Genomic DNA, 26,507 nt, shown 5'->3' with positions numbered 1-26,507 from the left:
CTCAGAGTCCAGCTGATCTTGGACTTGGAGAAAGCCAACTACTTTTGCCAGGAGAGCAAAACAGAATGATGTTTCTAATAATCTGAATTAGAGTTGAACATGAATACAAATTATTTTTCCTTTGTTTCTGGTGATTAACCCAGTTTAGTGCCAGGATAGTCTTACCAAGCATCATAATTGCTTTTAAGACAGCAAACACGGCTCCCACTTCAATGCTATTGTGAGCGGCGGCTAAGAGGTGTCTATCACAAGATGATCTTATTCCAGGGAAAGGTTTGCCTATGAGAACAACAACAACAAACCTTTAATGGTCTCATCACCATCATTAACAATCTTTTGTAACCATTTACAATCAGCAGAGCCTGTCATTGTTAGACTATAGGTATTTAATTGTCCTTAGCTAGCTATAATGGATGCTTCATGGATTCACTACAAAACATTGTCACTATTCCTTTCTTAACCTTTGCTTTTTAATTATGAAAACAACGTCATTGCTCCTTGGAGAGATGTATCAAAAAAAATTATTAGAACTTTCATCTATTTATACTGATTGTCGCACACACACACCCCTGTATAAAAATGATCTTCAGAAACACACTTCACTAACACCCCTAGAATTCTTACCTTATTCCTCTTACCTTAGTAAAAGAATAAATGAGTCACCATTGCCCTAAGCTGCTATGATGTGGTTTACAGGTTTGAGGATCATGTTGACCACCAGCGTGGCTTGGCCTCAGAGCGAAAGTATTTTTATTGTTTATGAACTCGATTTTAGTTTCTCAATACATCCTGATATTGCATAAATCAAGGGTGCTGACAGCCCTCTCGATGGCAGTGGTGCATTCCTTCATCACCCCCCAAAAGCAAGGTCACCAAACTCAGGGAGGAAATGGCAGAATGGACAGCCCACGTGGACATTTTAGAATCTGTACCTCCAAATGAACATGCAGTTGGGGATTTTATAGCTGTCGGCTCACCGGTTGCTTGAGGTAACAAGCAGGCCTGGGGAGCTCGGAAGAGATGAAGCAGGAGTCGGCATGTCATTCTCGCCCCCGGCTCAGCATCTGCATCTCCACAAGCTAGGAAAGATTTTCAAAGCAAGTTTTCCAATTGATTGACTGACATGTCTTCAGGTTTTCTCTGAAGCTAACTTTTCTGGAATAACTTAAATATAAACGCTCCTTACGGTAAGAAGGAAGGCACTGGCTATGCTTTCCAGAGGAGGCAGACTGCTTCCTTAAAAATGACCGTTTCTATAGGGATCCATAGGACTTTGTACAGAACAACACTTACAATCCTACTAACTTTACATCAACTCCACACCACTGCCCAAGGCATGTAGCCTTAAAAAGTACGTTCACGGTGTTGTTGTAATAGCTGGAAACCATCCCAAGACAACAAATAACAAGAGCCCTTCCGGATGTGTCGTACCTGCTGCTAGGAGAGAGGGAAGTGCGACGTGCTGCACGACGTCCTCCAGGGAGAAACACTGTCGTGCTATCAGAATAGCAATGAAAGTAGCTAATGAATCATGGAATGAAAGGTCACTCACCTTCAAGAAAAACATTGACATGTTTTAATACCCAACGCCCTTTCAAGTAATATCTAAGATTAATATCTAAGAAAATGTAGGCAATACCAGTAAGATCACAAATCCCAAAATGAACCAACAGAGGGAAATGATTACACATCAGGATTATCATCCTCTAAGGGCTATTTTTACGTTATAAGACAAAGGATGAGGTTTACCTACATCACAATGCTACAAAAAGATATTGAGTTTCACCTTGAGTACACATAACTGAACAAAACAAAAACAAAATCACGAAATTCCTAATAAGATGTAGTATAAGGAAAACTTTTTAGCAGAACACGGCATTAACATTTAAGGGTAAGATTGTGAGAGAGCAGGAAAAAAAACACAGAGATTCCCCTAATTGAAAAATAAGCCTCACTGATGTTTTAAGAGTTCTTTTCAGGGATAACTATTAGGGATTCTATAATATAATTAAATTAGTCTTAAAAAGCAACGCTGAAAATTTCCAACGGACTCCTAAATTTGAGAGAGAATGAAAAAAGAGAAGGAAAATAAATTCATTCAGAATGAATCCTCTACCTATAGAGACCTCATAAGACTTTGGCACAAAACAGTAAGAAATAAGCAGCAGCCCTCACGTTAAGTTGTACTATATGCCAATAATCATGTGTAGTGATGTACAAAGATGACCTCACTTAATAGCATATCACCATGAGGCTCATACTTTTATTAATCCCAATGTTGCAGATGAGGGAACAAAGCAAAGGTAAGGTAAAGTATAACACAAAACAACCAACAGGTTAAAGAATTATGTTAACAATAAAAATTAGGATATCTTTGTCTGGAAAAGCAGGCCACAGATATGAGTTACATATATCCATGTGTGGTGTGTGTGTGTGTGTGTGTGTGTGTGTGTGTGTGTACACCTTGGGTATCTACAGAAAGGAGTAGAATAATCCATCTTGTCTTGAGATACCAGAACTAGGAATTAAGCCTCTAACTGGAAGGTGGGGTTTAAAATGCAAAGATACACCAACATGTAACACAGATCACTCCAAGATGGTGATAGGAAAAACAGAGAATCATGACAGATTTTTAAGAAATTTACACATCACAGGTACAACAGGATATGTGAAAGAAAGCAGTGATACATACTGAGTATCTTTTCACTAACTTTCAGGCACAATCACTAGGAAAGACATGCCAATGGTTCTGGGCCTGGGCATTCTTAGGCAACCTAGTGAAACCTATGTTCTTAGAATACACCTTGATCTTTAAAAAACAAAGTGGTTCTCTTCAAAATGCAAACTCCTGTAGGTAAATTATGTCTTGTACCATGAGGAACTCAAGGCACTTGATAAATAATATGAGCCAATAGCTCTGAAGAGACGGTATGTAAGAAATTTCAGCGAACAAACAAGGAAACTCTTGGCATCTCTGCTGTTGATTAAGCTACTGTATTTATTTACTTTTTTCATTTATTTAATCCTTGGCAACCACATTCTTGTTTACTGCCTTTGGGCAGAGAAAGAAAAAAACACATTTCAGATAAGGGTTGGTTCAGTCAATCAAAAATAATTACTAACTAAATATTTAATTGCACAGATGAGTTTTTAAATGAAAAAGAAAACTTACATCTACAGTGCAAAGTACATCATTAAACCCCCACACATGATTTGAAGAACAACAAAGAGCCTTCAGAACTCCCAGCCATTCTGAACTAAGAACAGTGCAGCAAGCTGTCAGCTCAGAGGAGAAATTGGCTATGTCGTTAATCCTAGAAGGAGGAAAAAGAACAGAGTAGAACAGGATAGCAGCACGCAAATGTGATATACTTAACGAACCCATATCTCACTACCATCAAACAAGTCATTCATTTCTAAGATTCAAAGATTTAATAAATACCCACTTGTTAAATAACCTAGCAGAACCTGAAAGCAAAGATACAAGTAACGGGCTTCAGATATTGTTTAATATTTGATGCTGTTGAGCCACAAACAATAATCAGTACAGATGCCAATTAACATATTTTTGACCTGGGAACAAATCTGACTTCAGAATTTCCACCATTAAGGGCAACGTAAAATTAAAGACTATGTAATTTAGGTAGGTGAAAATACAGTGTTTTTAAATATAGGGATTTTTTAATTTATGTTTTTATTATGTTTCTGTAAATGGATAGACAAGTTATAGTTTATATCTAAAGCATCTCATGCCAGAGCAATCAGCCAGCATACTCTGTTAGGCTAAGGAAATCACAGTACAGAGCAGAGATGAAATCAGGAATAAATGGGGGTTGGGGGGGGGGGGGGAGCAAACAACATCCAAATGTCAGCCCAGGCAATTACTAAAGACATTAATTTAAAAGTAGCACCAACACAAGGACTAGACGGTTAACTGTGAATTCCAGGGTAACCCAGCTCACCTTCCAGCATCCTGATGGCCCATACATACATTCATGAGCGTGTTACAGACGAAGCTGTAGCGATTGGCTGCATTGTCACTAAGGATCTTGCCCAGCATTGAGTAATTGATGCTACGAGCTGAAGGATTCTCAATAAAATCCATCATGAAGTCCGGATCCCATCTCAAGTTAGAATTTGCAGGCATCACATTATTATATATGGTTTGCTTAACTTTTGAACAGGCACTACTGAGGTTACAAGGAAAAGAGTTAAAAAAATAAAACAAGAGTAACTAGAAAGCGATTTCACTTAAGGACAGATTCAATGGCAGCAAATGTAAGGTATTCCTGGAGAAGAGTCACATTAGTCGTTTGTGATTCCACCTTCTTAATTGACTGGGAAATACCGGTCTAACAGACAGGACTAAAGCCACCCCCTAAGTGGCAGTAATTACAGGGTTCTATACTCTCTTTCTTGGCAGACGACTTATATAAAAACGTGTCAAATGTGACTGAAGCCTGTAAGCTTGCCATCTGGAGTATGACCTGTTCAAAATGATGAACAATGAACTGTACCAGTGCTTTTAAACATCTCCCTTTTTACTGTCTTAACTCTTGCCACGCTTCGCACTCAACTTTTCATTCATTCTCACTCAGCAATAGTTCTTAATTTGTTTTACTTTCTCACTAGAAATGAAACAAAAAGAAACTGTGCTTTGTTGGTTCCCTCAACCTCCCAATACCTTGAGTGTCATTTTAATGAAACAGACCTCAGCAAAGAGTAAAGTGTTCTCTCTTTTCCAACTTAATTCTACCAATCTATTCATGTCTGTCTTTAGAACCCAGAAGAATTCTGCTTTTCTTTCTCAATTTTTATAAGATTCAGCCCCCATTTTTCTTTCAGTGTAGAGACTTCTCTCAAGTTGACCCTCTGCTACCTCCAGCTGAGAGTGCATAATTTTTCTGGATTCTGTGGCTCATGAAGAAGTGTCCTTACTCTTTGTTTCTAGACTTCCTGTATCATGTATTACACTCTGTCCAAATGCACTTCAGTGTTTTAATAAAAAGGTAGCTGTCATCTTAGTCACTCTCAAATTCTTACCACCCTCTGTTGCAGGCATCTAGGGAAATAAGGAACCAACTCAAACATTTTCTTCTGAAATTGCCTGCACCCGAAAAACCTGACAGAGTAATAAAGTAACACACACGTTGAAGCCAAAATGACTTATGCTCACATCTAGGTTTCATCATTTATTAACTTATGATGAGGAATAATCATTTATTGTCAGAACAATCATTTCTACTTCCTGAGGTGGTGGGCAGATTAAAGATCTTGATGGCAAGGACCCAGCACAGTACTTGGCACACTAAGTACCAGCACAATCAGGGCAAGATATCATCAGTGCTCTTTTTCTCCCAAATAATCCTCTTACACAACTTTATTATAAATGCTCCTACAGATATAATTATTAAAACTGTTTTTATTAGCATACTAAGAGAAATCTCACCAAGTATCTAGCTTTTGTTTCACCATTCTTCTTAATCCCAAGGTACAAATAATGCCTGACGTCAGGGATTCCTGAGGGCTGCACCTGTCCTCCATTTCTTTAATTGAGGAAACATTAACCAGGGCCACATCTTATGATGTAACACTGTACTGATCCTCAGCTTACTGTTGGTCTCCTAAATCTCCACACACTCACTGCACAGGACTTGAATTCACTGAGTTAACATACTTGCACTACCCTGAGGGAACACTAGGGGTCAAACAGGCTACTGGGAGTCTTGGGAAGTTCACTATTTAAATAAAACAGGGCTGTTGCGAGAACCAAATCATGTATGAGAAAGCCATCTGAAAACTGTAAACTGAAACTTAAAGCTCTCTGTAAGTAAGAATATGAGCACTGTTATTATTATATCATGTCTGTAGAAACATATTTCCTAAGACCCACTCAAATGTTCTACGAGAAATTATTTGGAAACCTAGCTCATTTCATGATGATATACTCTCCCATTTTTTCCCTATCAATACCATTAAAAATATCATGGTTTTTTTGGATTTATCTTCCATTCACCAGCTTTCTGTGGTGCCTACTAGGAGCCAAATAAATGTTCTTCAAGGTATCATAATATGGCAGTGAAGAAAATATGAAGTTCCTCCTTTGATGAAACTTACAGTTGAGAAAGAAGCCAGACCATAAATAAATATGTAAGTCACCCAGTGGTAGCGAATGCTAAGATTCAGAAAATGACAGAGAGGAGGAGTAAGAGGTTGCTATTTAAAATAGGGTGGTCAGGAAGGTAGAGTTATGAATGTACTGTGGGCATGGGCATCCAAGTAACAGGGGAGAGATTACTAGAGAGGTAACAATAAGTGCAAAAGCCCCAAGAGACAGCATGCTCAGAGTGTGTGAAGACCGGTAAAGAGGTCCATGTGGTTAGAATGGCATAAACAGAAGGAAAGAAGAAGAGATTATATATAGCAGACCCTGAAGGCAGTTGGGACTTTGAATTTATTCGTGTAGATAAGCCGCCACTAGAAACCTGCAAGTTATTCTTGTTTGAAAAGGATGACTTTTGTAGGTATGCTGAGGATATGCTAAAGAGTCAGGGATGCAAGCAGAGAAACCAGTTATGACTCTGCACTAGTCCAACCAAGAGCTGGCAGTAGTGACAAAGCAATGGCCAGTAGTCACATTCCACACAAACCAGGAAGACAGAGCTCCCAGAATTCAGGAACAAGTAACTGTAATTGATGGTTCTTTCCTTCCTTCTAGATGAGAAATTTATTTTGCAGCCATTACCATCTCCTTCCCCCCACCCACAATTAATCATCAAAATTTCCTCAAAATATCATTAAGTATGTATTTTCTAGCGCCTGTCTACCGGTGGGGGCACAGCAGGTGCTAAGATGCACAGAGTCATAGGCACTCAGGGATACCATCTGCAGGAAGACAGTCAAAGAGGCAGAGGAGCCAAGGCGGTGAGAAAGTAAGCATGCAAACACAAACAACGTTCCAGGTGAGGTACTAGCAAGTGCAAACTATCGAATGTTTACTCTCAACTTTATCTCAGAATTGCAATCAGAGCTAAACATGCATAGTAATTGGCAAAAGGAGGTTAAAGCTACAATGAAAGATAATTCAATATGAATTCTGGCAGATACGATTAACATTCATTATTAACAAGGATGACAATATCACAGTCGGGTCACTAACAAATATAGGCATGATGCCATTCCTATTGATTTTCTTCTACCCACCTGAAGAGGTCTCCAAATTTACTTCTGAGGTGGCTACATGACACATAGAGATCGTAGAGGTAGGCTAAGATGCATCTCTCGGGGGAAGAACATTCTGAGGGGTTCACAACATGCTTTACCACACCACACAACCTGAGGAGAAAAATATGTGAAGACAGGAGACACGTATTTTGCTAATATATATGTTATTATTTGAATCTTTTAGAATATGTGCAGCTATTACTTGGGTAAGGAAAAAGGTATTAGATTGTTGATACAATAGTAAATAATTGAATAAGGTATCATTTTTTCTATGAGGATAATGAAATACAAAATGATTTTTAAAAAGACTTTGGAAATACCATTAACAACAAGAAAGGAAAGAAATTCCTCCATACAGAAGGAATGTATGGAAGAATCCATCAATTAAGTTGCTATGACCAGAACACAAGAAGAAAGTTGTAGTAGACAATCTCTCTTCAGTAAAAAAAAGAAGCTATTTGCAAAGATTCTTAAGTCCACTCCTATGAAAAAGAGCAAATCTCTACATCAGTAAATCTGCGAAATTCACTTTCAGGACCATGAACTGGTTCTGGCAAAAACTTGATGAAGTCAGGATTTTAAGTCACATTCTCCTTCCTTATCCAAACTAGAAACAAATTTTAGTTTACCTAATGTAAGAATTTAAAACCCTTTCTTTTTAGTGGCATTCCCTAGACGTCTTTCAACTCAGAAATACCATTACTACTCCATTTCAGTGCCCCTTTCCCCATATCAAAACGATGGCCCCTTTGGCCACAGTTCATTCAACATAATACTTCATATAACACAGAAGTAAACATTAGTGGTCCATTCACCTATTTATGAGTATGATTCCACGATTACCACCTTGTATTCTGTTACAGGATTCAGTAATACCACAATAGCGTCATCGATGACTCAGATTTTGAAGCTAAGTAGGGCTTTTGAAATCATCTGATTCACCTTCCTCCTTTTATAAAGAGGGCACTGAGGCTCAGACAGGTGAAGTAACTTGCCCACAGGCAAAAAGCTAGTTCACAGCACAAACAAGAGGGGTGTTTAGGTCTCTAGACTCACATCCAGAGTTCTCTCTGTGATTCAGGGGATGGGGCGGAAGCCAAAGAGAGCCTAGGCTGTTGAGGCCAAGAAGGATGCTACAATCAGAAATACCAGAGGTGGGGCGCCTGGGTGGTGCAGTCGGTTAAGCGGCCGACTTCAGCCAGGTCACGATCTCGCGGTCTGTGAGTTCAAGCCCCGCGTCGGGCTCTGTGCTGACAGCTCGGAGCCTGGAGCCTGTTTCCAATTCTGTGTCTCCCTCTCTCTCTGCCCCTCCCCCGTTCATGCTCTGTCTCTCTGTGTCCCCAAAATAAATAAAAAACGTTGAAAAAAAAAAATTAAAAAAAAAAAAAAAAAAAAAAAAGAAATACCAGAGGTAGAACCCAGGAAACTGCAAAGAAATGACAATGCTGCACCCCAAGCCCTATGAATTGATATCAGTAGACACAGCAACCAGAGAGCTGATAAAAGTAGTCAATTACAGCAAAAGTATCCTGCAATTAAGAAGTAGAGGATTCGCTATGTTGATAACTAGATTCACATAACATAAATTCCAGACATATTCTAAAAAGCCAAGTATCATGTTGTGATTAAAGTAAACAAACGGGTGCCTAGGTGGCTCAGTTGGTTAAGTGGCCTACTTTGGTTCAGGGCATGATCTTGCAGTTCATCAGGTCGAGCCTCATGTCAGGCTCTGTACTCACAGCTCACAGCCTGGAGCCTGCTTCAAACACTCTGTCTCCTTTTCTCTCTACCCCTCCCTCACTGGCACTGTGTCTCTCCCTCTCTTTTCAAAAATAAATAAACATTTAAAAGAATTTTTTTAATTTAAAGGTAACAAATATTTATTGAGAGCTTGGTAGGCATCCAGAGTATAGCAATGTTGCCTTGATCTTTTTCACTTGTCAGAGATAAGAAAACATTTTGCACTGAAATCCAGCATATTCCTATCAGTACAAAATAAGATCTTTGCGAAAACATTGATCCTTAGTACCCATGATAAACTAAAAATATAACATCAAATATGATTCTATGAATTTAATAAATAATAAATTTAAACTGTTAAATGACACAAATAAATTTTAAAATAACAAAATTTGTCAAAACCTATAATATTGATTTCATTACTGACTCATGGGTTTCCATACACAGTTTAAAAAGTACAGTATTAATCCAATAGCATGAATTTGCTCTAACTCAGAATGACTTTCAGCAATCTAGGAGATTTATTAGCCATGTGATATTGAGTACATCACTTCAACATACACTTCATTTAACAGGACTGAGTCTCAATTTCTTGATGTGTAACTGGTACCAATTATTCACTTTTACATGGTAGTTGAGGGCTATTAAGTAGTCATATATTTCCTGAATTCAAAAATGTTTATTTTCAAACTTTTAAAAACATCTGGGATGTTTCAGATTTCAGTCAATAATCTACGTGTAAAATTAATGTGGTAGCGTTCCCTTTTCCCCAAAAAACTGCTATTAAATGGATGTCACTCTAGAATAAATTATAAATTGATTACATGTGCTAATTTACACACACACACACACACACACACACACACACACACACACCAAAAAAATACTGTGAATCTGAAGAACCTCATGTTTAAGTCTAGAAAGAAAAAAGGTAAAAAAAGAGGTTGTCCTTTTTTTATATAAAGCCCTGTAGAAAGGAGCCTGCAGTGGACAAAAAGGAGCTCCATAGAGGACAGTTCTTTATGTTTCTCTCATTCCTGTAACCTCAGATTGGAATGGGGGATATGAGGACACAGTCCAACATCATGAACAGCAGTAAAGAAAACTTTAGCCTACACTTCACACAAACGAAAAACAAACTCCAAACCAAGGAAGTCATTTGTTCTAGATTAACTTTTGTCAAGATGTTTTTTTTACAAAAGAAATAAAACTGAAGAAGCAAATCTCTAAGGTAAGAACGCATGCAAAGCTTATTTGGTCTCGAATATAAACTGAAATGACATCAGCAAAGCAGCTGGCACTTATTCATCATTCGTAATAGGCCATGGTTCAGGGTAGCAAATGATGCAGTGCTCTGAATAACTGGTTTATACTTGTACAAAGTACGGGCAGTAAAGGAAGGCAGGAAAGACTCATACACTACTAAGAGAACATTATCTTTCATGTTTACACCTCCTTCTCAGATAAACATTTTCTGGTAAAAGTAGTCTTTAACTCTATCTTTTAAACTGAAACCAGCACCTGTACTATTTTTCCTCTTAAAATCACTGTAATATCTCATCACCAATTATACATGGAAAACATTAATTTGAAAAAAATAATGATATTTAGTATACCAACCCTTCAAACACCTGGGCTGTCTGATCAGGATTCAGGATCAGACAACTATGGTACCGCCTGAGAACAGCCACAATGCACACACACAGTCCCGTCGTGTAACTTCCTGCCAGGCTGGAGGATTTCAGGAGCAGTTCGGCTTCCACAACACTCAGTTCATTTAGCAGCTACAATGGAAGAAAAGAGTGAATAAAAACGTAGCTGCCAAAATGATAGGAAAAACATTTATCTTCACAAGCCATGAATATATTGAGTTATGCTAACATGATCTTATCTCACCCATTATTGTGTCCCTGGACCATATGCCATATAACTACAGTGTGAGAAAACAAGCCCCCTAGAATTAAACTTTTTTATGTTTAATCCCTTGCCAAGTTCTACAGTTTTTCTTTTGTCTAGACATCATGGTATATACAGTCAGGAAGTATCCAACATTGAAATATCTACCAAAACTTGAGGGAAGCCCCAAGTTCTAGACCAGATGATTTCCCTACTTCTCACTTTTTCTTCTCTTTTCCCTTCTTTTTAAGAAAACAGATGTTATTTATCATTATTTTCTTGTTATCAACAAACTAACCTCCAATAAGCAATAGAAAATAAGTTTAAATTCTACTCACTAATAACATAATAAATGAACTCAAGTATGTGTATAAGAAATCTAATGGGACACGAGCACCTGGGTGGCTCAGTCGGTTAAGCATCTGACTCTTGATTTCAGCCAAGGTCATGATCTCAGGTTCACTAGATTGAGTGCAAAGTCCAGCTCTGAGCTGTCAGCAAGGAGCCTACTTGGGATTCCCTCCCTCCCTCTCTCTCTCTCTCTCTCTCTCTCTCTCTCTCTCAAAAGAAATAAACAAACAAAAAAACAAAACAAATGTTAATCCCTTAAAAAAAAATGGAATGTGACAAATCAAATTATATGGTTTTATTTTTGTTCTTAACCTAAAATATACCCTACAATAAATGGTAAATTTTACCATTTCTTAAGCAAAAGACAAAAATCAATCCTCAAAACCCTTCACATTTTTAAATGACTATTATATATTTTAGCCCCAATTATATATTTAATTGAAAATTATGGACATAGCTGCCATTAAAACGCTAGTTGAATACTGTTGATTCAGAAGGTCTCAATTATTCAAAAATACAGTGGTCCGCTCAATTTAAGTTGTACGATGTCTAGCAGGTTTGCTTTCCTAAAAATCAGAGAAGCAGGGTCTCTCTGACACCTGTATTGCGAAGTCAATTAGTCCATTGATGTTCAGCGCTGGCTCCATAAGATCAAAGATGAGTTGAATATGGTGAGCCAAAGGGAGATGATAGGATGTTCCTGAAGCGAAGCTTGTGATTTGTTCCAGCACATTATTGGAGATCTGGACAACAAAAATGTGAAAATAATTAGAAAAGCAGTACTTAAAATTATTTTAATTTTTTAAGAAATTTGAATTTATATATTGCTCTTAAAATTTAAAACATATTTCCACAGAAACCAAAACCATATAAAAATCAAACAACTTCCTTCCAACTGTATTTTGAAGATACAAGGCAAGTTGTCATTAAGATCTTGACCTAACTATCCTAATGGTAAAACTGCTACAAATGCTAATTAATTTCCAGATAACATTTATTTGAATATCAATGGATTTCTAAAACAACACAGATCTGGTTTCTTCTAAGTAGTATTTTATTTCACTCATTAACAGATTTCTCCCTTATCAATAGCAATGTAGGGCCAAAATGTATTAAGTATTGCATTAGGGATTATTTGACACAGTGTTGGTTATTATTAAGTAAAAATATTTGTGAAAAAAATAAATTTCTCCGAAAAGGGCAACCTGACACTTAAAACTGAACTACTTAAGAGTTTGAGATGATTGCGAATACGTTTAAAAAGCATATTTATAGGGGAGCATGGGTGGCTAAGCCCATTAAGCGTCTGACTTTGGCTCAGGTCATGATCTCTTGGCTGGCAACACAGAGCCTTCTTTGGATCCTCTGTGCCCCACCCCTCTTTCTGGCATTCCCCCCAGCTTGTACTATCTGTCTCAAAAATAAATATTTTTGGGGGCGCCTGGGTGGCTCGGTCGGTTAAGCGTCCGACTTCGGCTCAGGTCATGATCTCACGGTCCGTGGGTTCGAGCCCCGCGTCGGGCTCTGTGCTGACAGCTCAGAGCCTGGAGCCTGTTTCGGATTCTGTGTCTCCCTCTCTCTGTGACCCTCCCCCGTTCATGCTTTGTCTCTCTCTGTCTCAAAAAATAAATAAACGTTAAAAATAAATAAATAAATAAATAAATAAATAAATAAATAAATATTTTTTTAAAAACATATTTATAAAACCAAACAAAGCCAAAAGTATATACTGCATGAAAGAAATTGTTACGCAGTGCAAATGAATAACCCCAAATGCACAATACACAGTTTTAAATGGCTACCTGAGATGTCACTTGATGCTGATCAAAATATGAAAGGAGCTGAAGTTTTGTGAATACAGTCTCCAGAGTTGGAAATGCTTCCTGTTTGTTCTTCCTGGTTTTTTGTCCTTCATCTCCAACTAAACATACAATAGATACATTACTTTTCATTTCATAGAAGCTCTTGACTTTTTCAGTGGATACTTTCTATTGAAGTATAACATATATGAAGAGGCACACAAACTATGAATATCTACAAAGTAAAAACACTCGCATAATTGAGACTCAAAGCACAAAATCACACACCAGATCCCCGGAAACCCCTCAGTCTCCTTCTAGTCCTCTCTGCCCCAGGAAACCAAGATCCTAAAGTCTAAAGGCTTGGATTACTAATGTCCAGTTTGGAACCATGAGAGATACTTTTTACATCCAGCATCTTTCATGCAACAATATGCTTCTGAGCTTGATCCATGTTGTTGAGGCAACTTTAATTTGTTCTAAAAGGAATTTGTTCTAAAAGGAATAATTCTCATTCATGCATAGTATACCAATGTGTGATATACCACCATTTATTTCTTAATTCTAGTGAGTAGTTTCCATATTTTGGCTATTAATGGGAAATACCTCTATAAACATTTCTAACTCTTAAAATATCAAGACGGCAACAATGAAAGGGGGTAAAAATTACCGATGGTCACAGTGACAGAACAGGCTACGTCACTGGCATCTTCTTAGGGCATTCACCAGGATATTAATCCCCAAAAATTTAATATGTAAAAAAGGAAATTTATACCATTCTAACATTGTTAGGGGTAGCAAAGAATTAAATCTCTCCACATAATGCTAAAGTGCTACATTTATCAATTTAGCATGAAGAAGTTTTAAAAAACTTCCAAAATAAAAAAAAAAAAATTATAAACACTTCTTGTCCCAGGGGACTCTAGTTCTTATTAACAGTACTAAGGATAAGACCCAAAAGAATTAAGTCCTGTGTTAAATGTCTTTAAATACATGAATTTATAAAGACAAATCTAAAATAAGAAAACAAAAAAACAAAGATCAGATTATATGCTTCCTAAGATCGTTTCCAACACTACGATTCTCAGGGGTCATAAGAAGGGAGCTCTACCACTCATATCTTATTTAGGAAAGTTTACTTTCAGAGCACCAAGGCCACTTTACTGATTTTTTTTCTATTAAAGACACAAATATTTCACTCAACTCAAAACGATGTTGATAAAGGTAAATCTAATGGTTTTAGAAAATAACACTGAAAGAAAAGAGATCCTCTTTCAAATGTAAGGAAGCATAGTCTAGATGCTTCATGCACATGTGCAAACACACACACACACACACACACACACACACACACACACACACACACAGCAGGGTGTTTTATTTCCCAAAGCTAACAAACCCTGATACCAGAGTAAATAGAATCAAAAGGTGAGTGGTAAGAAAAGGTAAGAGACTGTACCACTTTTGTTCAAAACACCGTATCTAACACAAAGAATAAGAACAAAGAAGTTCATTAAACCTACTTGTTTTTCAATATCTATTCTCAATTTAACTATGGTGGTTTGCCTTAAATATAGCTATTCACATGTAATAAGTATGTTTAAAATATCCAAGTTTTGAATTTTCCATTTACTAACATCATTGATCCAAGGCTGAAAACTCACATCAATGATTTTGGGTATAATGTACTGTAAAAGTGAAGTTAATATATTTAATCACTCCTTCCTGGAAACAAAACAAATAAACAAAAATAACACATCTGAAGTACTGCCACCATGAGAATTCACAAATGCATCTTGTGTGTGTGTGCATGCATGTGTGTGTGTGCGTGTGCATGTGATTGTGGTTTATGCTAAATAGGATCTATTTACTTACAGGTAACTAACTTCTTAAAACCTCATATAAAGAATATACAATTGATTCTTGGCAATTTACATTCACTTTCAAAGAAACATTTAAGAAATTAGTGGTAGTTCTCAATAGACTATTTTAATGATATTTACATGAATAACAATTTAGTCATAATTTACAGATTTTCCTCATTTACTTTATTTAATCTGCTTTCATAATATATGTTATTGCTCTTATGTTGCTTAACTTTGGTCTTCTTTAAAAAAAATAGTGTATGATCCTGACATTTGTCTTTATTCTCATGGTAAACTTCATTAATGTACTTAAAAACAAAACAAAACAACACTGACAACCAAAGATGACCAGCCAATGTAAATAGAAAATGAAGATTGACCATGTCCAACTGCAAGTGTCATTTAAACTCCTAGATAAGGCCTGGCTGATCTGAGACCACTTCTAATGATTTCCTCAAAACAATATGAAACCACTATATAGGCACAAATCAATAGACGCTAACACAAACTGTATTTTCCTGCTTTACCAATTCTCTTCTTTGCTAAAACGATGGACAAATTACCATCAATCTGAAGTACAGCTAGCTAGCTTCTGGCAAGCATAGTAAGTTTTTAGGAGGGACTTAACCTTTGACTATTTATTATCAGAAGGCAGCTCACTACATCCCAAATTAACACATATCTGATTGAGGAATTTTATCTAAAATGAGGAAAAGACAAATATCCCCACTGCAAATGCCACTCCACAGTGGTGGTTCTATTGCTGATAACTCAAAAAGTAGCATGGAACAACAAAGATGTTCTCTTTGTGAGTTCAAAAGTGAGAAGTGCCTATTTAAAAGACTGGTACAAAGATAGGACAGACTGTAGTCGGGCATTAAACACTCACTGTGAAGGAAGGAAGTAGGCTCAACAGAAAAAGACACTGCATTGTTTCCTCCCCTTTCCCATTCTTCTCAACCTCCCAAACCCCCAAATTCCCTGAGAGCTGGAAAGACTCTCTACAATTAGTGTTGATAAAACATGTATTACTGACCCTTCTCAAGAAGACAGTGTCCACCCAGTTCCCAAGTACACAAAAAGAAGTTTCAAATCCCTTTGCTAGCTAGTTACCAGGCTTCTAAATTCAACCTTCTAAATGCAATCCATTTCCTCTTTTCTCAAACAAAAAGAAACAGCAAAACAACTGATCAACAGTTTTTCTTAGATCAGGTTCTTTGTTTCGGGGGTGGGGGTGGGGGTGGGGGTGGGGGTGGGGGGCTGGGTGTTTGTTTTCTAAAACCAAGCTCAATAATGACAGGCCAACAACAACAAGGTTTCGTTTCCCATCCACAATTCTTGGTTGTTCCCTCACGAAGCCAGTGTGGTACAAGGTCCTTCAGGGGCAATGGGCGGGAGGGGGGTCAGGGAAGCGCTGTAAATCACGTGAAAGTTAACCCTCCCATTATGCTCTAAAGACAACTGCCACAGACACCAGACACCTGCACTACCACATTCACACTGAAAACCATCTTGCCTTTGTACCTTGCTTCTGCATGTGCACCGCTACCGATAGAGAGGACAGAGAGCTATTTGTATTAGTTCTCTGTACTTTTCTCTTGCAAAGATCTAGTGTGGACAAGCTCTAGGAAAACAACTGGTTGAAATCTAAAGACCAGAGGTCCTGGGGAGAGAGAGGTTCATAAAAATGTGTGTCTTTTGTACTGAACAACAACGTAGGGTTCCTAGAGGAGTCTGTGCCATGTGGAAGGAAGAATGCTGTATAAGTAGGGAAAACCCAAACGCTTTTTTTCTTTGATTATTTAAGTAAAAGAAATAAACACCAGTAATGGCAGTGAAGTGTATATAATGATATCTTATTTTAAATCTTATGAATGCCTGATAAAATAAACAATCCTTGAAAAGAGTAATTAGGCAAATGTGAAGTGGGTAATTACAGAATTCCAATTATGCAATGTGGTGACATAATATAAGGCATAGTTTCATGTAAAAAAAAAAAACTATGTCCAAAGCATGGGGAAACGCTGTTCCAAGGAAAGAAGGCATTACCGAGCAAAGAACCAAATTTCTGTGTAACTTGAAATCGCTCGCTGCTATAGGCAGCAACCTATTGCAAGTATCGTTCTAATGTAAGAAAAGATCAGCAACTACACTGTCATGCTTTTCAATTACTGTGCAAATGTGAGTACTCAGAGCAAACTACAAGCCTAAAACAGGATGGCAGAGAACTGAAGAAGTGGAACTCTTCCAGACTAAGGGTTTCCAATTCATTCTTCAGTACTTCATTTAGGTCTACTATAGGAAATATGGGAAGGATTTTAAAAAAAAAAAAAGGGCGGGGGGGGGCAGAAAATTAAAATTAAAATTAATATAAAGCTTACTACAAATGGAACCAAGGCCTTAAAATTTCAATGTGCTTATTCATATTTCAAGATGACAGTCATTCATGAGAGGAAACACTCTGGTGACAGTGACATCCAGGACTCTGATAAAGCCTGTGCTAACAGGAAGGCCAAAAGACAGCCCAATGGGAGCAAAGGCATTAAGGGTCTTTACCCCCTGTCTCTGTGGTGCTCTTCTTATTTAGGATTTTCAAAATATCTTTGGTAATCTTCTTCAGCTGATGCTTCGCTTCGTCACGCTCTTTGCCCACTCCATAAAGCAGGATTGTGCGCTGGTTACATTCATGACTTGAAGATTCATCCTGAAAAACAGAAAATGCATTTTGAAACCCTTGTTGGCAGGGGCGGGGCTGCATTTCCCATCCATGAAATGCACTAACCACAGCCTCTCGGTGCTGGCTGGCGGTGGCATCCCGCCCACCTTTCAATTCACCTCAACCTCCACTGGCAACACCCTTGTTTTTCCAGTTTGGAACTTGCTAAAGTAAAAAAAAAAGTGTCAACTGACCCGAAGTCTTAATAGAAGCATTTGATGTGGGCGTACTCTACAGAGTAAGTTTTGACTCTTGAAAACTTTTCATTGTTTAAAATTTAACATGGTATTAATTTCACATCATATTACATACTATTTAGTCACACTTTTTCCTTAAGGAAAATGTTACTTCTTAGTAAGCTTGGTTTTCTATATAAAGCATCACTAAATATTTCCTATTTCAAAAAATGATCTTGCTATGATCCTCAAATACTTTGAGAAAAACTGTTCCGTTGGCCTCCCACATGACTGGGTGAGGTGTATGTATATTTATTTCCAAATGACCTAACAACAAAGAGTCCAGGTCTCGTTAGGTGTGAGGTAAAGAGTTGCAAACGCAGACATGTTCAGTACCACCTTCCTCTAGGGGAATACCTCCCCACCCCTGTGCCGCAGACACAGTAAATTCAAGCACTATTTTTCCCACAAGGGAAAAGAAATTATGTCATCACAACACACACACACACACACACACACACACACACACACACACACACACACACACACTCCTTAGCTTAAGTGAAACAGTAGAGGGTGTATATTCTCTCCTAGGACTGGTTTTGAATTTTTCTCTCTAAATTCTCTCTCAGATCCTATATTCTTCCATTTTCTTAGTAAGTTTCTATCCTTCGGTACAATCACTTTTCTTATCTTTCTGTATATGTTCATCCGTTACGGGCAAGGACCCTTCCTAACAGTACCTAATTCTAAGGAGCTTGCAGGAAAAAAGAGTTTCTTCTAGGGAAGACCAAGTGTAATGTGTTGCTAATGGCTGAAAAAAAGAGCAGAAGCCTGGAGACTTGGGAAAATCCCAATGCTTCATTTGAAGTACTTCACATGTGCACTTGGCACAAAGTCACATTTTACTCTTGAAACGAGAGCCCGTTTTCTAAGCTGCTGTCACCTTCCATCACTGTCCTTCTCACACGCTTGCATTCAAGGCACCCCTTTTCTCCCCACCGATACCCTTTTTGTTATACTCCACCAGAAATATGCATCTGTATACCCTGCCAGTCCATCTTGCTACCCTGTCCAGAATTAGTAACATTTTATGTGTTCAAATTCGCATCTTTAAAAAAAAAAAAAAAGAGCTAGGAGCAGGTCTCTTCTAGAAACTGCTGCTATTAATATTCTGACTATCCCAATTTCCTCTCAAGTTTCAAAAGACAGATCTAATCACGGGATAAAGTCAACATGGAGAGTGATTCCTACATTTGGCTGCACTGAGGCATGACCTGAGCTGCTTATTAATTTCCAATTTTTGTTGCCATTACAGAGTACCGCTGTTGTATTTCTTTTTTGTCTGACGGGATGTGTACATATGAGCCCTGTAAAGGGAACAGGGGGAAGGCACTAAGAACACTGTACAAAACTCAGGCAGTGCCAGCCATGTGTCCTGACAAATGTATTTAGTTAAGGCACCTGTCAAACAGTTCTAATGTAAACTTCTGTGTGATGGGTGATGGAAAGATGTCATCAAAGTTACTGAACAAATGCTTTTGGAGGATCTACCTACCTTACCTACCTTGGTAAGACAAGATGGTAGGGACTCTGCGAAAATACAAGGATGAATGCTCCCTGTCCTCCATGAGCACAGATTCAGTGTCATAAAAGTAGCATTTGCAGAGCTTCAAGCCCAAATGGTGACAGTAAAAGAAGTTACCTTGGAAAGACCCATGTGCTCAGCACAAACACAGAGATACTATGGCTCCATACTGTACCAATAACAGCCCACGTTCAGGGTAAGAGAGAGCTATGGCTGTATTCAGGTTGTGGCACTTGTGGACTCCATGGTCCTGAGTCTTTCTGTTCTAATGAGCCTTTCTGGGCCTCGGATGCTTCCCCTGAAACGTTGGCTAATACCACCTTCCTTGTAAGATTTTTGCAAGAATAACTGAGATGAAGCATGTAAAGCACTTAGCAAAGCAGCATATCAGAGAGCCCATTGCTGTCCATTCAGGTTTCAACACTTCCACTTCTCACTTGCATGCGCCCCAGATCCACACCGAACTGTATTACTCAACATCTCCTCAAGGCACCAGGATACTTCCTTCCTTTGCTCTTGCTCCTCCTGCCACCTAAAATACTTAACTCTCAATAGCTTGACCCTCATGTGTGGAAGTGCTGTACACAATTACAGCATTAGGTCCCTCACTGTCACCTTAGTGAATGCCCTTGGCCCGGGAGGAGGAAGGAGGGGAAGAGGGCCTTTGGAGCACTTGCCACAGTGTAATTCACTCACTTTCGAGGTATTTGTTTAATGTGTGTCTTCCCTGCTCCTCTGTCAGTTTTGTGAGGGAGAACTCCAGGTCTGTTTTATTCACATTTATATTCCCCTCAGTGGCACTGTGTAGGCACTTAATTTATGACGAATACATTAAACAATGAATAAATAAGTGGACTAATGAAAGAACACATGACTCAAAGAATAGGGCAGGGATGAAAGTTAGAACAAAAACGTTCTGTAGAAAACCTAATCTGATAGCTAAGTGCTGATAGAACTGAAGAGGAGAAATGAGAAGCAGAGAGAAAAAGCCAAAGTCTATAGGGTGTGAAAACTATCTCTCAGTGGCCTGAATAAAAAAACAGTAAGAAGCAAAACCAAAAGTACTGAAGGAAATTGGGAAAGAATTAGGCATCTAAGTGAATGTGCATCTCACTAGATTTCAAGATGGACTCACTAGATAAAATTTGTTGGGATGGGGGGGAGGGAAGCAGCTTATAAGGACAGGGAGCTCATGAATTCACCTGTAGGTGAGAGGAATTGGAGGCAGTGGATACATATTATAACTGTTGACTAGGTGGTGTGACGTGAGGACCTACACAGAGGTAAAGCTTAGAGGTAAGAGCAATATGTCCCTGGGAGGGGCGCAAAACCCCCAGGTTCTCTTTGAGGGGAGGGGACAACTAAGAGAGTAGAGACAGGAAGGAGATAAATAAGCCATCAAATGATGCACACATAATCTCCATAATTAACAAGATCAGTGGACAAGTGGGGGTCACATAAGTCGGGGGGGGACATTAAGAGGGCCATCAACAGTGTCAAATGCAGCAAGAAGTCTCAATGAATGTTGCCTCTCTGACTTATTTTAAAAAAACAAAAACAAAAGCAAACTACACATCAACTTCAAAAGAGAAGTTGCTCTGTAGGGGCAGAAAGCCGGAAACAGGATTGTAGTAAGAGTAGATGGTGAAATGGTAAGGGTGAGGCAAGTAACCTGCATTTACTAGTAGTTGGTCAGGAAGAACAATAGCTTGAAAGGTGGAGGGGAATAGGTGTATTAGGAAAACCAAAGGCAAACTCTTGTTCCAAAGGTATGTTTCAATTAAAGGAATCTCCATGAAGGAAATCCAGATTGGAAGGTAGATAGCTGATACAGGAGATAGAAAACAATGGCTTGTTGTTTGGATTAGCTTGTAAAGAAAACCCAGGACAACTTTCTACTTCGGGGAAGAAAATGGTAAAACTATAGGGAAATTTGGAGATAAGGAAATAAGAAACTTGAAAAAGCTTTCATCAGTTTACTGGCTCTGATTTGCTCAGGGAGGTGGACCAGAAGCAGCCAAGTCAAGAGTTTAGAGTGAAGGGATGAAATTAAAAAATCAAGACAAATATGCATTTAGCTGCAAAAGAACCATTAGCCTCTATATGGGGCCTGAAGACCCTATTTGTGTCTGATAATTAATATTTTCAGGTAAATCATGATAGCTTTTACTAGTCTTCAAAGATATTTTAAAAGTGACTGTTTTTCATTAGCCCACAAGATTTGTTTATATCAAATTTTTGTACTTACAGAAAATCTACGTCTTCAAGTAGCAATTTATAGTACATGAGAACAAGGTCAACCTAAGAGAATGGGCCAAATATTTCCAAAAGCACCAATGAGTTCTCTGTTCCTTCAACTAGGTATTAAAAAACCGTCAAGTTGAATAGTTGGTATCTGTATCAGATACATACTCCATTATTTATACCCTGAAGGTCACAACTTGCTGGGCAGAAAAAAGAATCAGCTGTTGTGTCTCTGGAAGGCCGGCCACCCGTCTCCTGCTAGCCCGCTGCTGTGCTTGGGTTAAACAGGTCATCTCCCGTATAAGCTAAATTCTGAAAATCTCATCCTCAGGACCGATTTCTCTTTTTCTTCCGACAATATCTGACACTCACAAAGACTTAAGTAAGCAACAAACTTGGAGGAGACACGTCCAAAAGCCCTAGAAGGCTTGGAGTACTGAAGAAATTAAAATAGGTATCTTGAGCTAAATACCCTTACTGGTAAGAATTTGAGTTAATTGACGTCAGGTCTCCTCTAAGTCATCATGAAAACCTAAGTGATTAGACATGTTGCGGAAGCGTGTATGTGTGTTCATAAGATGGGATAACAGAGGTGATTATCAGAGCTGTGTACTCTCCTTTTACCTCATTCATATGTCCTGGTATTTCTATACTGACACAATCATCGGAGAATTTTAAAATTAATAAATTAATGTTCTTTTTAGAAGGAGGTAAAAAAGAATCCCACTCTAGATATACTTCCTTTTCTTCCAAACACTCATGAAAAACAGATGAAGTAAATGTGATGGTCCTAATAAAACAAGATATTGCATTTGATACTTCCAACACTCTATAATTGTGTATGTTTAAATATTCAAATGTAAACCCAGCAGTCATCATGAAATAAATTGCACAGAGCGCCCTACCCCATATCCCAGAAAAGCAGAAAAACTACCATTTAAAAAAAAAATGGAGTTACTTACATAAGGATTTTGCTTATCTATTAAAATGAAAAACTCTTAAAAGAGGCCTTCAAATTATTTTTTCACAGAATCTTTCAATATGTCACATTACTCTGTTTAGAATAAATGACCTTCCAAATAAGTGTGACATGAGGGATAAGCCTTGGGCAGAGGTGTAATAAGAGAGCAGACATGCATGGAGAGGCTGTGTCAAAGGAATAAGAAATTAGCAGCTTCTTCTCATTTGTTACTCCACCTGAAATGGAAGAACTCCTTTAAATCCAAAAAAAAAAAAAAAAGGTGACTCCTTTCATTAGATTTATACAGGAAATTTTTGTTCTACACTAGCTTAAGGCCCATGGTATGGCTGAAATGACAGCTCTGGGCAAGAGGCTCAATGCATCCTGGGGGCACAATAAAATGAACATCAGTGCGTTTGACTATATTTACTAGTCCTCTGCTTTCAAGCAAAACAATCAAGCCAGGGATGACAGATCATTAGATCAAGATGACATTTTCTTTTGCAAAATACCCCACACCCAAGAATCTTTACTTGTGGAGTTTGTCTCATATACGACCTCAATTTTTATACTCAAACAGGTAAAACCACTAAATTCTATGAGTAAGCAGTGCCTTAAAATGCATGTGTTCATTCAAAACATTCACTAATGTCAAAGTGACCACATTTTGAAACCATGCAATGTGAGAACTAAAATATCCTAAGACCTAATCAAATGTCTCAATTACATCTCCATTCTCTTGCCCTAACCTGGTTCCACAAGGAACACCAGGTCCTACCATTTCAGGACATGGCTCTCTAAGTTCAGAGTAATCCATCTGAAGCAAATATTTTCAGAGAAGCAGACTACCTTTAATAGATGTGGCAAAATAAACCAACCAATTAAACCACTTACATGTAAAAATTCTGGGTTACAAATTCATTTTGTGAAGTCATCTCAATCTTAGAAATTAACCAAATCAATCAAAATCAGTCCTGTTTCCAATGAGAATACATACAATTATAACCTGCATTTACTGTTGTTTATTAATGACAGGCTCAAGTGTACAACTTGTTCTACTTCTCTGTACAATAATATAGCTGACCCCCGAAAAACACAGGTTTGAATTGCATGGGCCCCACTTATATGCAGACTTTTTTCCTTTTAAGACCATTCATTCATTCATTCATTCATTCATTTAGAGACAGAAAGAGAGGGAAGGACGGAGGGAGATGGGGAGAGGGGCAGAAAAAGAGGGAGAGATAGAATCCCAAGCAGGTTCTGCACTATCAGAGCAGAGCCTGACATGGGGCTTGAAACTCACAAACCATGAGATCATAACCTGAGTCAAAATCAAAAGTTGGACGCTCAAGTGAGCGACCCAGGTGCCCCTATGTGCAGACTTTTTTCAATCAATATAGTAGAGTACTAGAAGTGGACTGTCTGTTATAACATTTTTTTCTCTAGCTAATTTTACTGTAATATAGTACATAATACATATAACATACAAAATAGCTGTTAATCAACTGTTTATATTATTGATTAGGCTTCCATCCACAGTGGGCTATTATTAGTCAGGTTTGTGAGAAGTCAAAACTTATATGCATATGTCAATTATACATCAATTAAAAACTTAAAATTTTTTTTAAGCTATAACGTGAATTTTTGACTGCTGTACCCCTAATTTGCACGTTGTTCACGGGTCAACAGTATACTTTTTTTTTTTAACATTTATTTTTGAGACAGAGAGAGACAGAGCATGAACAGGGGAGGGTCAGAGAGAGGGAGACACAGAATCTGAAACAGGCTCCAGGCTCTGAGCTGTCAGCACAGAGCCTGACACTGGGCTCGAACTCACGGACCGTGAGATCATGACCTGAGCCGAAGTCGGCCGCTTAACCGACTGAGCCACCCAGGCGCCCCAACAGTATACTTTTATAACCTGAGATGATTCACTTGAAAGTGATCTACATGGGTAACTGGCAGTCAATTCCTAATGAGAAAATTACCAGAGAAGATTTACAGATAGGTGGTTGTGAGTTACAATCAAAGGATAGTTAATTTAGATCAAGAGCTGGGGCCTTTTGATTTACCCCTCAAATCACTATTCATAGCCTTCTAGGAATTTGGAAATATAAATTCTTCATAATGTAGTAAGATATCAGTATCCTGAATTAGTGTTTCTTTAGTATGGCATATTAATTTGTTGAAATCAGTAATGCTCTTTTTTTTTTCCACAAGCCTTGTTTCATCTGAGTACCTTAAAAACACTTCATAAACATACTTTACACTAAACTTTGCAATTGGGTGTATAGGCAAATATGACTTCTATTTTCTTGAAAACAGTACAACCATTCCATTCATGGTATTTACCTCTTGCTCCAGGGCCTCAACAAAGTGGACATGGGGGTGGGGGGTTAGGTCGAGCAGACACTGAGACGGGGAGGATTTCTAGGTGCACAGTGGTTACAGGTACAGGCTCTGAGATCAGTTAGAATGGGGTCCCTACTTCACTCTGCTCCTCAATTTCCATCATACAGAGAACGGAAACAAGATGACTATCTACTTCAGAGAATAACAGAGATCATTCAACAAGTTAATTCACGACAATATAAGAAGTCAAATGTTGGCTCTTATTATTCTGAAGTGTACATAGGCATAAAAGTGTTTTCCACAAGTATACTATTGTGTCTCCAAACCAAAAACCAAGTATTAAAATTTGTTTAATGCAATACATTTCAAAATAGAAATAACGTAAGAATCCCCACTTTTATAGGACTCCACTATTACACCTTTAGATGACTAACAGATTGGGGATCATTACATGACTCAGATTTCTGACTGAAATTACTCAAATATATTTTAAAGTTTATTGATTGATAGAGAGTGAGCACACACAAGCAAAAGCAGGGGAGGGGCAGAGAGAGAGGAAGAGAGACAATTCCAAGTAGACTCCACACTCACTACAGAGCACCACGAGGGGCCAGATCCCACAATCATGAGATCATGACTTGAGCTGAAACCAAAAGTCAGACTTGGTTAACCAACTGAGCCACTCAGGTGCCCTGAAATTACTCAAATTATAGCTTAATCCCAAACTCCTAATGCCAACAAAATTCTCAGGTTGGTTTAAATCAGTGATCTTGAAAGTTTACTGTTCATAACCCTCACTTGGAAGGTTCTTTAAAGTATAGCTAAGGGGTGCAACCAGAGTTTCTGATTCAATGGTGCTAGGTTGGCTAAGTCCAAGAATGTGCATTTGTCACAACTTCCTAGGTGATGCTGGGCCGCTGTTCTGCGCTTTGAAAATTGATGTTAAAGATTATTTAACATACGCAGAGATAGACCCACTCAAAATTCAAAAGAAAGAAGTAATCAAAACATACGTTCACAGCAAAGGCACCAAGCCAAGTGGATCTACTGGAAATAAAGGGACATTACAGTTCAAATCTTGTATGTGTGTGTGAGAGAGCATCAAAAACATTTATGTAAAGGTAACAGAGAAACAGAGATCCCTTAATTTAATAATATATTCTCTGCCCAACCAAAAGCTAGATTACAAAATAATTGTTTATATTCAAATTCTATTTAAAAAAAGCCTGAAAGACACTTTATATAATAAACCTGGCAGTGGATACAACTGTTTTTCTTTTTTAATGTAATTTTGGAATCTTCAAATTTATAATGAGAGGAAACTGTTTCACGTACGAAGACTTGATCAAACACAGATTTAAAATAATGACATTATTAGCCAGGGGAAAAAAACAAGGGGCAAGAGACTTAACATCCGTAACAAGCACACATTTTGAGTTAATGTAATTACTTGTTAAAAGGCAATATATCACCCAGCTTGAGCACAGTATGTTTTCAGGTAAATAATCATCTGAGAAAGCAAGCTCACAATCTTCTCCAGGAAGCAGACTTTGAAAAGCTTGATCTCAACATGGATTTACTGTGTACATGAGAAA

At 38.1% G+C, this 26,507-nt stretch overlaps 2 protein-coding genes across 9 annotated transcripts in view; one reads left to right on the top strand and one right to left on the bottom strand.

Moving 5' to 3' along the window:
• MED12L (mediator complex subunit 12L) overlaps positions 1–26,507 on the bottom strand; it is a 332,574-nt gene that overhangs the window by 62,868 nt on the left and 243,199 nt on the right. For 3 of the 4 annotated variants that reach the window (XM_058730221.1, XM_058730223.1, XM_058730224.1), the window contains 10 exons: positions 17,432–17,579; positions 13,014–13,132; positions 11,811–11,954; positions 10,585–10,748; positions 7,204–7,335; positions 3,963–4,190; positions 3,173–3,314; positions 1,432–1,552; positions 978–1,079; positions 166–279 (listed from right to left, as the gene is read on the bottom strand). In XM_058730221.1, coding sequence (XP_058586204.1) covers positions 166–279; positions 978–1,079; positions 1,432–1,552; positions 3,173–3,314; positions 3,963–4,190; positions 7,204–7,335; positions 10,585–10,748; positions 11,811–11,954; positions 13,014–13,132; positions 17,432–17,579 — 1,414 coding nt within the window. Of the gene's footprint in view, positions 1–165; positions 280–932; positions 1,080–1,431; positions 1,553–3,172; positions 3,315–3,962; positions 4,191–7,203; positions 7,336–10,584; positions 10,749–11,810; positions 11,955–13,013; positions 13,133–17,431; positions 17,580–26,507 lie in introns of all 4 variants that reach the window. The other variant, XM_058730222.1, reaches the window with a different exon arrangement.
• Positions 1–26,507, top strand: part of P2RY12 (purinergic receptor P2Y12) — a 46,171-nt gene that overhangs the window by 15,691 nt on the left and 3,973 nt on the right. Inside the window, exon 1 of one of the 5 annotated variants that reach the window (XM_058730236.1) lies at positions 17,629–17,829. The exons of the other annotated variants lie outside the window; for them this stretch is intronic. The gene's annotated coding sequence lies outside the window, so the exon portion shown is untranslated. Of the gene's footprint in view, positions 1–17,628; positions 17,830–26,507 lie in introns of those variants that run through there. 5 annotated transcript variants of the gene reach the window in all.

The sequence above is a fragment of the Neofelis nebulosa genome, chromosome 5, assembly GCF_028018385.1.
Source record: "Neofelis nebulosa isolate mNeoNeb1 chromosome 5, mNeoNeb1.pri, whole genome shotgun sequence".
Taxonomy (NCBI): Eukaryota; Metazoa; Chordata; class Mammalia; order Carnivora; family Felidae; genus Neofelis; species Neofelis nebulosa.
This window is presented reverse-complemented; position numbering and strand designations above follow the sequence as displayed.